This window comes from Lichenostomus cassidix, chromosome 3, assembly GCF_008360975.1.
Source record: "Lichenostomus cassidix isolate B80296 chromosome 3, HeHo_3.0, whole genome shotgun sequence".
Taxonomy (NCBI): domain Eukaryota; kingdom Metazoa; phylum Chordata; class Aves; order Passeriformes; family Meliphagidae; genus Lichenostomus; species Lichenostomus cassidix.
The window spans coordinates 24,581,284-24,597,207 of record NC_139483.1 but is presented as its reverse complement, the minus strand read 5'-3'; the positions used below and the strand labels follow the sequence as shown (position 1 = coordinate 24,597,207).

General features: G+C 38.0%; 1 protein-coding gene across 3 annotated transcripts in view; it reads left to right on the top strand.

Moving 5' to 3' along the window:
* THADA (THADA armadillo repeat containing) overlaps positions 1-15,924 on the top strand; it is a 217,139-nt gene that overhangs the window by 147,552 nt on the left and 53,663 nt on the right. For all 3 annotated transcript variants that reach the window (XM_085054961.1, XM_085054962.1, XM_085054963.1), the window contains one exon: positions 6,250-6,365. In XM_085054961.1, coding sequence (XP_084911087.1) covers positions 6,250-6,365 — 116 coding nt within the window. The remainder of the gene's footprint in view (positions 1-6,249; positions 6,366-15,924) is intronic.

Below are 15,924 nucleotides of genomic sequence, written 5' to 3'. Positions count from 1 at the left end.
TGATCTGTGAAACTAATATTATGAAATGAAAGACTATTAAGAAAGGAAATGGTAGGTACAAAGGGGTGATGCCTAAAATAATTTGGTATATATGAATGATCTAGGGCTGTGAGAAGAGTGATGGCTTTTCTAATGAATTTGTTTGGGGATGACAAGAGAATTGATAAACATTTGAAATTCCTCTTCAGTATGTTGCCATTTAAATGGGGAAATAAATTGAGAATATTTACTTTCTCCCACAAACACTGGATAAAAAAGTTCTTCCATAACTAAACACCTCAGATAAAGAAAACGCTTAGTGACTGTCATGGAGTTGATCTGTCCAGAATTGCTGAACCTCAGTGTGACAGAGGCTGATGTGCCATGAGCATGCAGGACACAGATTGCAGGACACAGATTGCAGCACCTTTGTGCCCCCTGGTTCTAGACTCAGTGTAAACTTGCTCTACTGTGTGTGTGGCTGCTTTTGTCTGGGGGATCAGCACAGACTGCAGGCACTGTGTTCATACCATACTGGTGGTAAAACATTACATTTCTTTTCCACAAATACAAATTTTTAACAGAGCAGGGTGGTAAGCAGACAGTTATAAACTCTCCCATCTATTTTTGTGTGGATATCTGCTTGGGAAACTGGGAGGGCATGGGGGGCAGTGAGTTTTATTCCCACTGTAATTATTGCACTGGCACTTTTCATCTTTAAGAAAATAAGGGGATTTTAAAGATTTGTTTTTCCCTTGAGCTAATCATTGTAACTTTGAACTTTTTATCATCCTAATAAAATTGCCTTCACCTGTCACAGCAGCTTGCCAGCTTTTATCTACATGGTCATAGTAAAAAAAAAAAATTGGACCTAATTTTCAGAATGTAGAGATAACTTGGCAGTTGTATTTATCATAGAAGAATAAAATTTTATCTGCCTTTAAATGAGAGAAGAAAAGAAAAATTACATTTGAGGTTTTTTCACTAGCATGTTAATACTCAGGCAAAAGCTTTTGATGGAACAATTTCGAAAAACCATGTTTACTTTAGTAAATCATCTTGTTGCTGCTATTTTACAAACACCCTTTTTTTTTTTCTTGCCTTCCCATGTTACTTCAACCTTCACAGCTTAGTGAGTGGCATATTTTTGAAACCTCAGTATTTACACAGTGTTTTCTTTCAGCTGCTGAAACATCTGTATTCTTCATATTTTTTTTGGGAGTTAAAGGATCTATGTTGAGAATGTGAAGTTTTGGGTGATGTCAGTTTGGTTTTTTTGGGTTTGTATTCCTCCCCACCCCCCCCCAGTAAGCACTGAAATGAACACTGGGAGCATTGTTTCAGTCTTGCTCTCAGGAATGTGAATATTTGTACTGTATACTTAATTTCATCCAAACATAGCTGAGGGCATGCATGAAAAAGTTTTTATTGCTTCAGGTCATCTTAAGGGGAGGAAAGCTTAACATTGCTACTTCAGTGGAAAGTGTGCAACCATATAACCTCCTGTTTTTGGAAAATCTCATTGTTTGAAAAAGGCACTTGGTGCAGCAATATGCTGAAAGCTGTGCTTTCTTTCAAATGTGCAATGTATATGAGCAAACGTGCTCATCTACATCAAGCATCCACCTAAGCATTGCTTTGTGTCGGAAATGAAAAGTTTATTATGAATTTCAGAAACCTTAGTTCCTCCTACAAAATTATTGCTACGAAATGTTAATTTAAATTTGTTAGTGTGTCACACAAGATCAACTTTGTGGCTATTGTCAGGTTGTGCTGTATTTACAGTGTCTTTGTATGTATGCCGGAGAGCTCTTGGCTTCAAAAGAAGTTTGCACTAGGTAAATTTTGTATTTGATACAAGTTTTCCTCCTACACTACATTCCTTCATTATTTAATTGTGTATTTCCTAGGAATTCAAGCTTATATGAGAGCTTCTTAAGATAATGATCTGCTGCATATCATGTCAAAGTGTGGGGGGAAAAATGTCTCTTCCTGCTTCTCGTGATTTACATTTTTGACTTAGCTGGTGTGTAATCATTTAAGTATTTGTTTGTTTGTTTTTTTAAAGTAATGTGCCTTTTTTTTCTTCACATAATCATCCAAAATGAACACTTGGAAAACAGCAGATGTTATGTCTTAAGGCCTGCTTGGGTACAAAGAAAACATTCAACTTTCTCATGTCATGACAGGGAGACACAGAAGTCTCAGTGCTGCATCTGAAAGCACGCCGCTCTTAGGTGGGGGATGGATGTGAACAGGATAGAAGGATATGTGTGCTGCTTCACCAGTGGGGAACCAAGCTGACTGTTTCATTTTTTTCCTCTTCTCTCCCCCACCTTCCTCTGTTTTTCCCCTTTTCTTGAGGCTTCTGCAGGTGAAAAACCAGGGTGAAGCACTGACAGCTCCAAGGAAGGTGCTGGAAGTTGGGAATGGCTGCAGAGCAGAACATGGCTTCATTGGCATGCTGAGTCCTTGCATTTTGCTCATTAGGCTATAGTGTCACACCTGGCCTGGCTTGGGGGAGTTGGTTTGGGTTTTTTTCTGTTATTTTGCACTAAGTAGTCCTCCCTTGCAGGTGGTTTTACTTGCAGCAGTTTAGGACATGCTGGCTCAGAGTTACAACCTTGTGGTCTGAGTGGTCTCAGAATGATCAGTAAGAGGACAGTGTTGCCCATTATGTATCCAGGTATCTGCACTTCCCATGGCTTGCAGTTTTAAGTTTTAACAACTCTTGCCCATGTTGAGGGGCAGTCTCTGCTGTCCAACTGATTCCTGAATAGCGTGCATAGGGGAGGAGAAGGTTTCTGGGCATCTGTGAACTCATCTTTAATGCAGTATTCCACAGAACTACAGACAATACCTTGTCTCAGTGAAGTGTTGTAGCTATTAAAAAGAATCACTGTCAGCCAGTAAGTCATCATAAACCTTCCTCCACAGATAGGGCAAATCTTTCATAAAACTACCTTTAAAAAGAAAAGAAAAAAATCATCAATATATTTCCTTTGTGTAACAAAAAAACAATGCCACATACAAAAGGAACACCATGACCTCATTGCATTTATGTGTGAGGAATTTAGCAGAGGATTTTAAATCATGTAGTATTTTGGACTTGAGGAGAGCCATGTGCTGGAAAGCCTGTTTGTTTTATTATCTGTATCAAACAGTCTCATAAAACTTGCTGTCTCCTCATGCAAACATTGCCTGGCTTGCAGTCTTAGATCATGGAAGCCACATGGAAGCCAAAGAATGATGTGTCACACATGATGGAGGTGAAGAACTACTGAGGCTGACTTGTACACATTGCTTGTTTTGTTGCCTCTGGTTTTAGCATATGTAAAGTAAGGCTTTGTATAAAATGTGCTGATACTAATTACCATTTCCAATTTAGCTTTGGCATTCTAAAATCTCATGCTGAAAAAAGAATTTCTTTGTGGGGAAACCTTTCTAGGTATCTAAAATTTGGTGAGGGCGTCTGAATAAAAGATAGAGGGCTTGCAGTGAAATAATAAGAAAATTAGGATTTTGTGTATGTCAGAAGTCAGAACAGGCTAAATTATAATTGAACGTTTTCTTTAATGCATGCCAACATTTTTCAAGAGTACCTCAAACTCTTACATGAGTTGCATCTTGTAATTCTACTGCTTAAATATGGCTTATGTCCTGTGATTTTAACCATCTGAATAGTATTGAAAGGGTGTGATTCATATAGCAAATTAACTCCAGAGGCATTTTGATTACATTTTCAGTACTGAATTTCCTACCTGGACAAATTTAAATCCACCAATTTGACCTCCTTAGTATACACTGTTCTTTCTCTTTCAAGACCTTTAGCTTGAATTATCAAACTACTTAGGTTTCCTCTGTCTCTACACGGAAGGCATTTTGAGAGTTGTTTTCAAAGCTGAAGAGATTAAATTAATTTAAGCTTCTAGGAAAGAATATGATAGCCCCTTCATAATTGTGAAACAGATTTTATATTATTGCTTAGAGGTAAACCCATTCTCATTCCTGGAAATGAACACAAGCACAGAAGAATAAAATTGGAAAGGTTAGGGCACCAAATGGTTTTCAATTAGCAGAGGATATAAAAAGCAATAAGAGCTTCTGCATAAATATTATTTTCCATTTTCATTCTTTTTCTTCTATCATGTCTATGACTTAACAGAGATTAAAGGCAAGCCACAAAAAATAGAGAAACTATTAGTAGTGACAGCTTGTTGCATTGGTTTTCATGAAGAAAGTTAATTTGAGTAGGTACTTGAATAAACCATTTTAATAAGCAAACACTTGCACATGCAAAAGCAGACTAAATGAGAGGATTCAAGCTAGAGATTTCTGGTGACACTTTGAAATGTTTGCAGGCTTGAACTTCTGCAAAGCGTTTTGTAGAAAAGGATGAAGATTCAAAAAGATTTTGGAAAGGCTGTCTTAGAAAGATGCTATCAACAAAATTATGTTCAGTTCAGAGGACTTCAGAAGACTTAAAAAAAGACAAAAAGACGTGCTATTTCTCCAGGATGTGTGTTTCCTAAAGAGCACCTGCTAACAAAAGGAAGATAATTTATTTCATTGTTCCTGTCAAAAGGCCCCAGTGGGATCTCTGTATTTAATAAGTACCTCACTAGGAAAAAATCTGGACTGACTGAGTAGTGTCCAGAGAACAGTTGTTTACTGTGAGGGCAATGGTGGGAGTGGACAGGAACACCTTACCTCAAGAGCTTGAGGGTGAAAGACCAGAGGAGGTTGCATACAAGAGTTCCAGATCTGCTTTCTTGGCTGTTTTCAGGATTAGGACAGTCAGGCATTTTTGTTTCATCAAAGAACATTTAGACCCTGCCTCTGTGTTTGTATGGATTAGATAGTCTCTTGACAACTCTTCTGTTTCTGTGCTTATTTGAAATGACTGCAGCTGTTTTTCCACTTGAATGATTTCACAAAAAATAACCCAGATGAAATTGTGTCAAGTTAATGCTATGTGGCAGTGCTTGTGTTTCCAAAACAAGCAAACAAACAAAAAAGTATAACCCCCGGAGCAAGTGACAGCTGGAATGTAGAAAACCAAGATCTGAGATTTAAAAATCTGGATACAAGGGTTTTTCTTCTCCCAAAGTGAAGTGAAGGCCCCAGCTTGATCCATTAGTCATTGTCACTTTTGCAAGTATGAAGTGCTAATACTCTCCCATGTCAAGAGTGTTTTTGTATAAAGTGCTCATAATATGTATTTTCAGAAATGGTCTGATAATACCTTTTAAGCTGCCTGAATTCTGTACATGGTCAGTTTCAGTAAATAATGGGGAATGTACCTTTTCAATTTGCATAGGAGCTCTTTCTGTAAACGTAACTTAGCTGTGTAAGGGGACAGAATTTCAAATTTTGAGGCTGTAAGGCAAAACTCCTTATGCTGAGTAAGACCTTTTCTATTAGGCTTCATTACTGCACCATGCATGTGTTTCTGTTTATAAACTACCTCACCTATGTGTTTCCTGTTCACTTGTGTGAATGGGAGAAGTTAAAACCAAGGGGAATGATGCAGGTTGAGTCATTTGTGGCAAGTATGTGTCATGCCCCGTCTGCCACATGCAGGATGGGCACTCCAGGGGCTGGGCTTGGAGAGTCCCTCTCCACTGCACAATTGGTATCAGCTTTCTTATACTACCCAGTGTTTTCATTTCATGCTTAGATGACTGTATTTTTTTTTAGCAAATTTTTTTGTTAACACTTGTGAGCATCTCCCTGCTCTGTGAAACCCAGCAGCCCCCAGTGTTTGACTGGGGACTGGAATGAAGGATCTCAGGAGCAGGAATAAAGATACTTTGCTGTCAGCACTTCAGAGTGGTTATATATGGTAATTCCTTTCCTTGTCTCCTTGGTTGTACTTGTAAAGGGTAGACAGCCATGCTCCATCCAGTGTGCCAAGCTGCCAGTCTGCTCCCCAAGCAGTTGTGCTGGCACTGGGGAGCAAATGGCACAGCAAGAGAATTGAAAATTGAGGGATGCTTGAGTTGGAAAAGGCTGGAGTGGTGTTCATCCAGTTGTCTTCTGTTCACTTCATGGAGGTTAACACCTTCCAGCACTTCCTGTGTTTTGTTCTTCAATTACTGCAAAAATGGAATTCTATCTGCTGTGAGGCCAAGTGAATACACGTTTTTCTTGAGTAATAGTTGCTCATTTTGCAGGTGACTGTTTCATCCTACAGTTATTTGGAGGAAAAGCAGTGGCTAGGAACTTTTGGTTTCAATTTTTCTTTTTTTTTTTTTTAAATTTATTTAGGTTTTTCACTTGCTGCAGTCGTACCTAGAATCAAACCAGTTTGCTAGTTTGGACTTCCAGCAGGGACTGGGTGACATCATTACCTGTATGGGAACCAAGCTGTGGCTGGCTAAAAGGTAAGATAAAGCATAAAATATCTGATTTATAAACAGAGTTTACTAATGCATGGAAGACTTGGTTGATTTTTTTTTTTTTTATTATTTTAGCAAGGCAGACAGATTTATTTCCCTAGAAGTATGTTAAAGTTGGATGCCTTACTGGCTTGCTGATTTTTAATCAAGATTTTTTTTCCCAAAAGCAAGTATAAAGTAACATTGTAGTCCAATCATTAAAGAAAAAATAACTGCGAATGAACATTCCTGCAGAAACACATTTTGAGGATAACTGTTGCTTCCTGGCTAAGAAAAATATGCCACATATACTAGGTTTTTATGTTACTGTTTTTCTGACTTTGACCTTTATAGAAAATTAGTAGGAAAATGTCATAGCAATTGTTTAAACTGAAAGTGTTTGGCTGCTCACAAACAATCCAAGATACTTTTGGAAACATTTTTTGAAAGTTCATTTTCAGGTAACCTACATACAACTAACCTCCCTTTCTCCCTCCTCTCTCTTTTCTCTCTCTTTCTCTCTTTTCTCTCTTTTTCTCTTTCTTGCTCTCTTTTTCTCCCACTTTCTTTTTCTTTCTCACTCTCTCTCTCTCCTCTCTCTCTCCTCTCTCTCTCCTCTCTCTCTCCTCTCTCTCTCCTCTCTCTCTCCTCTCTCTCTCCTCTCTCTCTCCTCTCTCTCTTCTCTCTCCTCTCTCTCTTTAGCTTGTCTCCTCTTTCTCTCTGTCCTTCTCTACTTTATCTCAGCAATTGTTTTTGAGAATTTCTAGCCATGAGAATTCCCACTCAAAACTTTAAAGGAATCAGTTGTGAACAAAGAGGACAGGTCCTTGCATAAATAGATAGCTGGGAATATCCCACATTTTGTACTTTGGAGTGAGGTCACCAGTGCAGCTAGTGTGGATCTCTGATTAAACTTGAGTAATTTTCTGATAATCAAAACCAAAATCCTTAGAGGTTTGGAGAAGGGGGATTGTCTAGTGGTTGGGGGAAACCTGTCAGTGTTAACTGAGCTGGGGTAATGAAGATAGAGTTGATCTTTGGGAGTTACAGAAGAGTCTCCTCAAAGAGTGAGAGTGATGATATGGCAGATAAAACTTGGTGCAAATAATTGTGAAATGCTGCTCATGAATAAAGTGTGGACATTATGTGGGGAAAGAGTGGTTGACTGAGCAGATTTTTTGTTTGAAAAAAATTACTTTTTTTATTGATAAAGCCCAAGAGCGGAGGGGACAAATATCATAAAAAGAATGAAGAAAAACACAGAAAACACTTCTGTGTTTGTGTATTAATCTGTGTTGTATATTTAAATATTGTGTAAATCCCAAAGAATATACAATAGGAATCAGAAGCAATATGAAGACAACAAGTATAGAACAGTTTCTACTTGGGGACTGATTAAAAAGGCTGAGGTGTTTTTTTTAATCATGGAAAAGGGACAACTCAGGGATGTGAAATATGAGTCACATAGAAAGGGACAGGAAATTAGCATCCTATCCAAGGTGGCAGATGTAAAAGAAACAAACTAATGAAGTTTTTAATGTAATTTTAATTTGGCTGTGGAACTCCATAATACAAGATAGTCTTGGTTTTAAACCTGTCTGAATTTTTAAATGATTTAAGAGTCATGGAAGGAAAGTCCAGTGAGGTTACTGAGTATGTGGACATCACAACTGGCCTAAAAAACTCTTCAGCAACCTTGAGGGTTGAGACAGAGGTTTTGGCAAGTGTCACTCTTGTTATGCTTCTGTTTTCTGTGCATCTGCTCTCTGCCCCAGCTGGAGATATCATGGTGGATTTGATGGACCTTTTGACTTGAATCATCGTAGGCATTTTTAAGTGTTTAAATGAGAATGTTAATTTACATAACTAAATTCAATCCACTGATAACTGCTGTAAAGAGTAAAAAGCCAAACGCTAGAGACCAAATTCAGTAGAAAGATGCTCATACTAAGTAATTCAACCCTCCTTCTGTTGCAGCAAATACTGGGCTGGTCTTTGTTCATTACAGATTTTACATAAATTCTGTTTTCAAAGTATTTCATCAGAACTAGCCTTTTTAATACAACTGTCACATTAGTGCTGACTCTTTGGTTGGTTTTTTGTTAGATTTTTTTAAACTTTATTATCATCTCTGAAAAGGAAAAGCTTTCAGGCTTTCTCTTTCTTGTGCACAGTAAAGGTATTTTCCTGAAGAGATGTATTTTCTCTTTCACTTGCCTGTACAAAGTCGCAGCTGTATGTACAAATATTAATCCCCTGTCAGCAGCACATTTTGTCAGTTTCTTGTATCTTCCTTGTCACAGTCTTGCATTCTCCTAAATGCAGTTAATGCTATACATAAAGTGTTTTAGAATGCCTTTTTTCCCAGATAGTAAAAATTTATATTGTGAGCATGCAGCCTTGCAACTTAAAGCATTGGGTTTTTAACAGACAGAAACTATTTTTGCAAATTTCTAATGTACTTCATCATTCTTGCACACTTTGAGCTTAAGGTGTTTCCTTGCTTGCTTGCTTGCTTCCTCCCTCCCTTGCTAACTCCATTAACTTTGTTTGAAATAAATGTATTCAATGTGGTGTCATTAAAAAAAAATGAAACAAGCAAAGGAAAAAACCTCCAAGAAGCAACCCAAACAAAGATATTGAAATCTATGGTGTTTTCTGGTAGTTTTAGTGTCCCACATTCAGTGTGCAGCTTTAGTGTTGGTAGTTGGCTGGATAGAGGTGAACAACTGCTCTGTGATGAACAGTGGGCTTTCAGGGTCTAGTTCTTCCTTTTCCTTTTTCTTGTTTTAAAGGAGTTTTAGGAGGTTGCTTGGCAACTGAGTTGTGAAACTTAGTAAGTCCATCTGTGTGGGTTTCTGGATGTTAGGAGAGCCTGTGAGGAAACCAACACTTTATTCTTGCCCTGTTGTTGGACTTCTTGGCATGTATCTGCTGCTGGCTGCTGTCAGAGAAGGTGATGGCTGGCTGGACCCTCAGTCATGTACAGTCACTTTTACCTTCTTTCTGTTCAGGCACACAGAGTGAGCACCACAGAGAAATCTTAATGAATCCCCATCTGGTTTGTCTGCCTTTTTCATAAGGAGATAATTTTCCATGTCACTGATACTGCAGGGCAGTGACTGTTTCAAAAGAGGGTATAAGAGGCACTCACTATTAATCTTAAATGGGTAAAAAACCAGTTAAAATAACAGAAAATGGTTTGCGAATCTGGACAATTATTTCCAAACATCAATTTTCAATCACATTTCTATGCTAGTTCTGTGAAGTTCTTGCTGGTGTTCTTTCAACTATGTACTTCCTTTGTACTGTGGAACAAACTTCTCTGAGAATCTTGAATTACAAAACTTTGGATTGCATTTGTAGTTCTTAAAAATGAAGCTCAGTTGTCATGTGTGTGTATTTGGAGGAAAGATTATGCTTCTTCAGTGGTTTCCTGAACTGGGTGGTGTTTTTTTTTGTTTGGGTTTTGGTTTTAGGGGGTGTTTTTGCCTTTTCAGGGCCAGAATGTAGTTTCCTTTCATCAGAATTTGTTGGTGTAGAATAGCTCAACATTCTGTTGCACATTCCGTGTACTATTCTAATCTCTTTTCTCTTCTCTATGCTATGACCTGATTTTCCTTTAGAGAATAAAGTAATCGGTCACATTCCCCAAATCTAATTCCATAAAGCATTCACTTTTTCAGCTGGTATTTTCTATCTGCTGTGAAGGCAGACTTCTCTTACTAATGGGGTATGGTTGCTTTTTCTCCTTGGCAATTTTTACATCTTCAAAACATTAACTTTTTTGTGTATTCAGAACCAGTATTTTCATTTTTGATGTTTTGGTGAAAGAGACCTGCCTTCCATCCACTTCTCAAGGTGATGGTTGATTCTTTTCACTATATGTTTATACTTCACTTAGTGTTTTTTATTTTGTTTTGGAATATACCTGTTTGTTAGTCTAAAGTAATTTAGTAATTACTTTCCTTCAGCATCACACCAGTTGTTTACTGCATTTTTTGCACATGTGGGAGATGCAGGGTGTTTGAGAAGAACAGAAATTTAACAAGTATATAAAATCTGCTTTTTGGAGAGCTTAAAGAATGGAATGAAGTGATGGAAATTAGTCTGATGAAAGCTTTAAAATATGATCAATTTATCAAGCGAAACCTTTGAAAGAGTTCAAAGCTCTGTCATATGAATAAAATAAAAAAAGGTCGTTTTTAGCTCAACTGCATACCAGGGAGTTACAAGACTAACTCTAGATGCCTTCTGCTTCAGAAATACAGGAAGCTAGAAGAGCAGCCTTTGGATTTGGTAATGTGTTGTACAGAAGCCCCAGAAATACCTCTCTTGTTTCATTTGTAGCCTTTGGCATGGCAAAGCATTGCTATTGGAAAATTTGGGAAATCATGTCATTGCACGGCTTTACTGTAGGATGCTGCTTTTCAGCACTTTGAGTTGGATTTTTTTTTTTCCGCCTTCCTACTTACTGGAGACCACAGGAGGGAGAAGAGACTTTGAGGTTCTGCCAGAAGTCAAGTAACATACTCTGCTAACCTCTAGCCCTGTGCCATTTCTTAGCTGAGAGTTTGCCTGCACTGGGAGAGTTTACTTCTAAGAAGGCTGCTTTCTTGAAACTAACTTGCGTGGAACAACCTTGTGTAAAACCAATTGGCTCTGCATTTTGCATAGAGTCACTGGTTTGTCTGGAATGCGCTGCCTGTGGTGTGTTTATAACCCAAATAATCCATGCTCTGCAGTGCTGCTGCTTAGAGCTCTCTGCTTTATGGTTGGTACTGCTAAAAATACAAATAGGGCCTGATGTAGGGGCACAAGATTCTAGCTCACACAACAAATACATGCAAAAGTTATTTTAGGCACAGGCTAAAAACGAGCTTCACTGTCTGCTGAGATATGTGCTGCTTGTTTTTCCCCAGGCTGACTCTAGGATGATCCAGCTATGACTACTTCGAATGAGGAAAATCTAATCAATATTTTATAGCCCTACAGAGTATGGTAACTTGCCAGGTTTTGATGACCATGGCATTCCATCAAGCGTGTAATATCCTTTTCCTCCTCCACTGTTGGCAGTGCTGAGTGACACTAGGCAGAGGAGCAGTATTAGGTCCTTCCTAGAAGGAACTTCATGCAAAGTGCATTTAGGCCATCTGTGTAGAAAGCAAGAATGTGGCCTCCTTGTGGTTTCAGGACTTCATGGCTCAGCCTGTAACCTAAATATGCCTTTCTTCTCATTGCCTCTTGGGAGAGACAGCAGTAACTTCTAGTGAGCAGACTACTATAGACAAAACAGTGGCACATGCAGGCATTCCTAGACAGAGGTGCAACATGCCCATGGCTCTCTGCAGCTTTGCAAGCAACCTCCATGTAATTTTTAAACTGGTCCTTATTTGGATGCTGGCAGTGGTTTTTTGTACTTTCAAAGCAGCAAGGAGGCAAGAAGTAATGAGAATGTAAGGTTATCCTCCTTGGCAGAGAATTCCTTCTTGTTTTTTAGTACTCTTGCCTCTTCTTCTTCCACCACATCAGGATGAACCTTCTTGTCCTTCCAAGGACTGTTTTTGGCACCTTCCTGTTTTCTAACTTTTCCACTTTTTCATTTCTATCTTTAAAACCTACACATTGATAAGTGCAGTTGATTACCTTTTGTTAGTGGTCTGTATGCATTGTACAGCCATGTTCAAAAGTTGAAAAGTGTTTTAATGATTGAGTCATTCTCTGTGGAAGTTTATTTACCAGATTTCAAATTGAAAACTTAACTTTCTGTCAGCTGGAGCAGTAATTCATGTATGTACTCTTGCACACACAAAACATGAAGGAAAATTTTTGTTGTCCTATTCTGGTTGAAAATGAAGAGTGCCAGTATGAGCAGCTCACAGAATCACAGAATCTGCTGAGTTGAAAGGGACCCATGAGGATCATCTAGTCCAGCTCCTGGCCCTGCACAGGACATCCCCAGAGTCACACCATGTGCCTGAGAGTAGTGGCCAAACATTTCTTGAACTCTGTCAGGCTGGTGCTGTGACTCACCAGTAATTTGTTAATCTGCACATTCTAACCCATGGGCCTTGTTTAGCCTCGTTTGTCTTTGCTTTTGAGAACAGTCATAGCACGTCATTGTTCATAAATGTATTCCTAGAGGCATTAATTTCAATCTTACGTGTTTTTAGCAGGCTAGTTTAGGTTTCTGTGCTGCTCCAAGTCCACTCTTTCACCAGTTTTGATAACGGTATCATTAACACAGCTACAAACTGTTTATTTAGGCAGTTGGTGATTGCTTGTTTTGGAACACCCACTTTGGGTATCAGTAGAGATATTTGAACTTCAGGCTGAAGTTTAAGATGTACTTTGCATAAGATACAATAGTCTTTGTTTCGTAGGTATACTTCTAACTTAAATATGAACATTCTGGGAATATTAAGACTTAGATAAGGTTGTTTAAGGTGTTGCCTCCACCAGTGCAACTTTTGGAGCAGGCACAAGCCATGTTCAATTATAGATTTTGGGCATAAATCCTCACTCAAATCTGAAAATGCTTTTCAATAAATAAACATAAGAGTTTTCATAGCTTTTTCTTCATAAGTAAACCCCCTGATGTTAATTGGGTAAAATTCATTAAATTTGCACATGAGATTAGTTTGACCTCTTAAGTTTTTTAGGATGTTGCTCAGGAATCACATGAGGTTCTCATTAAGAGAACAAAAAAGAGAACAGCCAGGATTATTTTATCAATCAGGTATGCTAAAAACAACACCAACAAAACACAGCCTTTCAGTATCATTCAGCAAGGACAGCTGGAGCACAAATTAATTTTTCTTAATAGCTGAAACTCAGGATGTTCGTGGTGGTATCACAATGAAAAAATAATTTGTGTAGCTTCTTTTTGAAGCAATAAATTCTTTGCCTTTACAAGGAAAACTAACAACAACATAATAGTCTGGCTTTGAGGGCAGTAGAAAAACTTAAATCAGCAGACTATCAACTCCCTTTGGAGACTGTATGCCTGCTGTAATGCTGGATGAGCTGTCCCCATAGAATGGGCAAGTGAGGGGGACTGTGCACATGGTAATTACTTGGAGAAGAACTCCACAGCTCCAAGTAGGCAAGCAGATGCCCTGTTACTAATGTTTGTATTTCTGTTTCTATGCGGGTGTTCCTGCGCTTCCAGGAACTCGGCAAGGTTTACTTGGTAGTGCAGGCTTCATTATTATTTTTTAAATGCTTTCCATTAAATGTAGGTCTGTTGGCCATGATGTTCATTGATGTGCTGGTTTTGTATTACATGGTTAAAAATGCTATGGACAAAGTTTAATAATTAAATCCATTATTAATGTCTCCTCAAGAAGACAAGAGGAAGGCCATGCATGTTGATTCAGTGCTACAGATGTGGGCTCGGAGAGAAAACAGATTAAAATATGAATGCTGCCCTCTAAACAAATACACCCCCAAAAACCTCAGTCTTTAGAATACTGCAGAATTTGAAAGCTAATAACCAAAACAACAGGAGAAGATTTAATCTTTTAATCAGCTGCTCGTTGTATGTGTAGGAGTGATTTCCATAAGCTTTGTCGCCTCCGTAAATGACAACTGATCATTTGCCAGAGCATGCTGCAGGTAAAATGTGGTCAGTACAAAGCCAGCTTGGCCTGGTCCATCAGCAGCCCTCCAAGGATAGAGCTCCCCGTGGACAGCCCCCTAAGGATTATGTAGAGTTGACTGTATCAAGACTCAGACATCACAGATGGTGCACTTTTTGGCGCATTTAGAAGATATTTTAGGTGACACCGTGGCAGGTCACATATCAGAAGAATCTGGCCACCAGAAGTAGGAATACTTCTGGTGATTTGCCATTCTTCAGCAAGGAGTATGATGGGAGTTGATAGAGAGGGAAAGATACACTGTAAACCCAAAATTTAGTTGCCAGTGTGCCAGCCTCAAAGCTGAGATTATGGAACACAAAGGCATACCAGGAAACTCATAATAGGAAGTTGCACAGATCCCATCCCCAAGTACCAGCTGGCATTATGACATGGTGGACTTAATCAAAATTCTTTCTTGTGTTTATGTGGATCTAAAGATGAAATTCCAGCCTCAAATGTTTGTAAAATTCTGACTTAGCAGAAATGTTTATAAAGTTCAGAAATACAAGAATTTGTGCGATAGCATCTTGTGCATTAACTTGAATATGGTGTTCAGGAAACAAATTCTATTGATCTGTGTGAATCAAAAACTGTATGTAATACTGGTGTCTATGTTAGCAGAATTTGGGGTTTATATTCATCACCAGCAAGCTGATTTATTTTTTGCCAGCTAAAACATAAATCTCTTTGACAATAACATATTTACACAGAAAAATAGGGCAGTGATTATTGATCACAGGTTGTTTTTTTTTTTTTTTAATATGGGACATTTCCTAAAATGACATTGGTAAGTTCAATCATATGAACAGGTCTTCCTTCCAGGAATTTTAGTCCTTTTCAGCCTTTTCAAGGGCTCCAGAAACATACAGCATTACAGTAAGAGTGACTTTTTCATTGAGGACCAAAGAGGGAGTAGGCAGTTTGTTTAATTAATTGATCACTTTGAAAATTGAAATTATAACAGTCATGCAAGTCATAAAGATGAATTTCTTCTTCTTCACGAGGTAGCTGTAAATTGACCTTTGAAGGGGTTGCCCTTGTAATCTTGCCAGCTCTGGTGATGTCTTTACCCTGATGCTTAAGAGTGTGTTGTGACATTTTTGGACAAAATGCAAAGATTTGCAGGTGACTTTGTAAGTTGTATAATTTTGACTGGAATTCTACATCCACTTGGTTCATTATCCAACTTGTCATCAGTTTTTAAAGATTGGAGCTGAGATTAACCAATCTGAGTTGCTAAGAGTCACTTAAACACTGTATTAAAAAAAACGTTGTCTGACACCCTTTGTAATTATTTATTGTTTTACTGTGATCAGACCTGTAATATACATGTTACATTATATGGAGGAAATTCTATTTTGTTAGTTATTTAATAAAGTTATATTCCCATTAGAGAAATAAGATTAGTATTTAAAAAGATTCATAAAGCAGCACTGGGTGAAAGATTTGCAGTCGTTCAGACTTTTAGAAAAGCTTGGAGACTACAAAATGGAGAGCTTTTCTGAGACCTCTTAAAGAGGTTTTAGAGATCCCTAAGATAGCTAACTACACTAAGATACCTTTAGCTAACCTCATCCACAAGAGAGATATTATGGATTTTATTTAAGAGACGTTTATTGTCAGGTTGCATTTGAAATTTCTTAGTGTTCATTGAGAGTTAGAAGAAATATGCTTTGAATTTTATGTTGTTCAATATTTAGTAAATATTGCAAGTCACTGTATATTAAATAGTGCTTGTTCTGCTAATAGTTTTCCAACATCTGTTTCCTAATGAGGAAAAATATGAGCAAAATAAACTACCTCTTTGGAAAACATTGAATTTCTAGAATAACCAAAAGCTAATGTAATAAACATTAACACGAACTGCTTTGATTTCATAACCACTAGCTTGTATCTGTCTTATTTATGTAACAAATGCAATA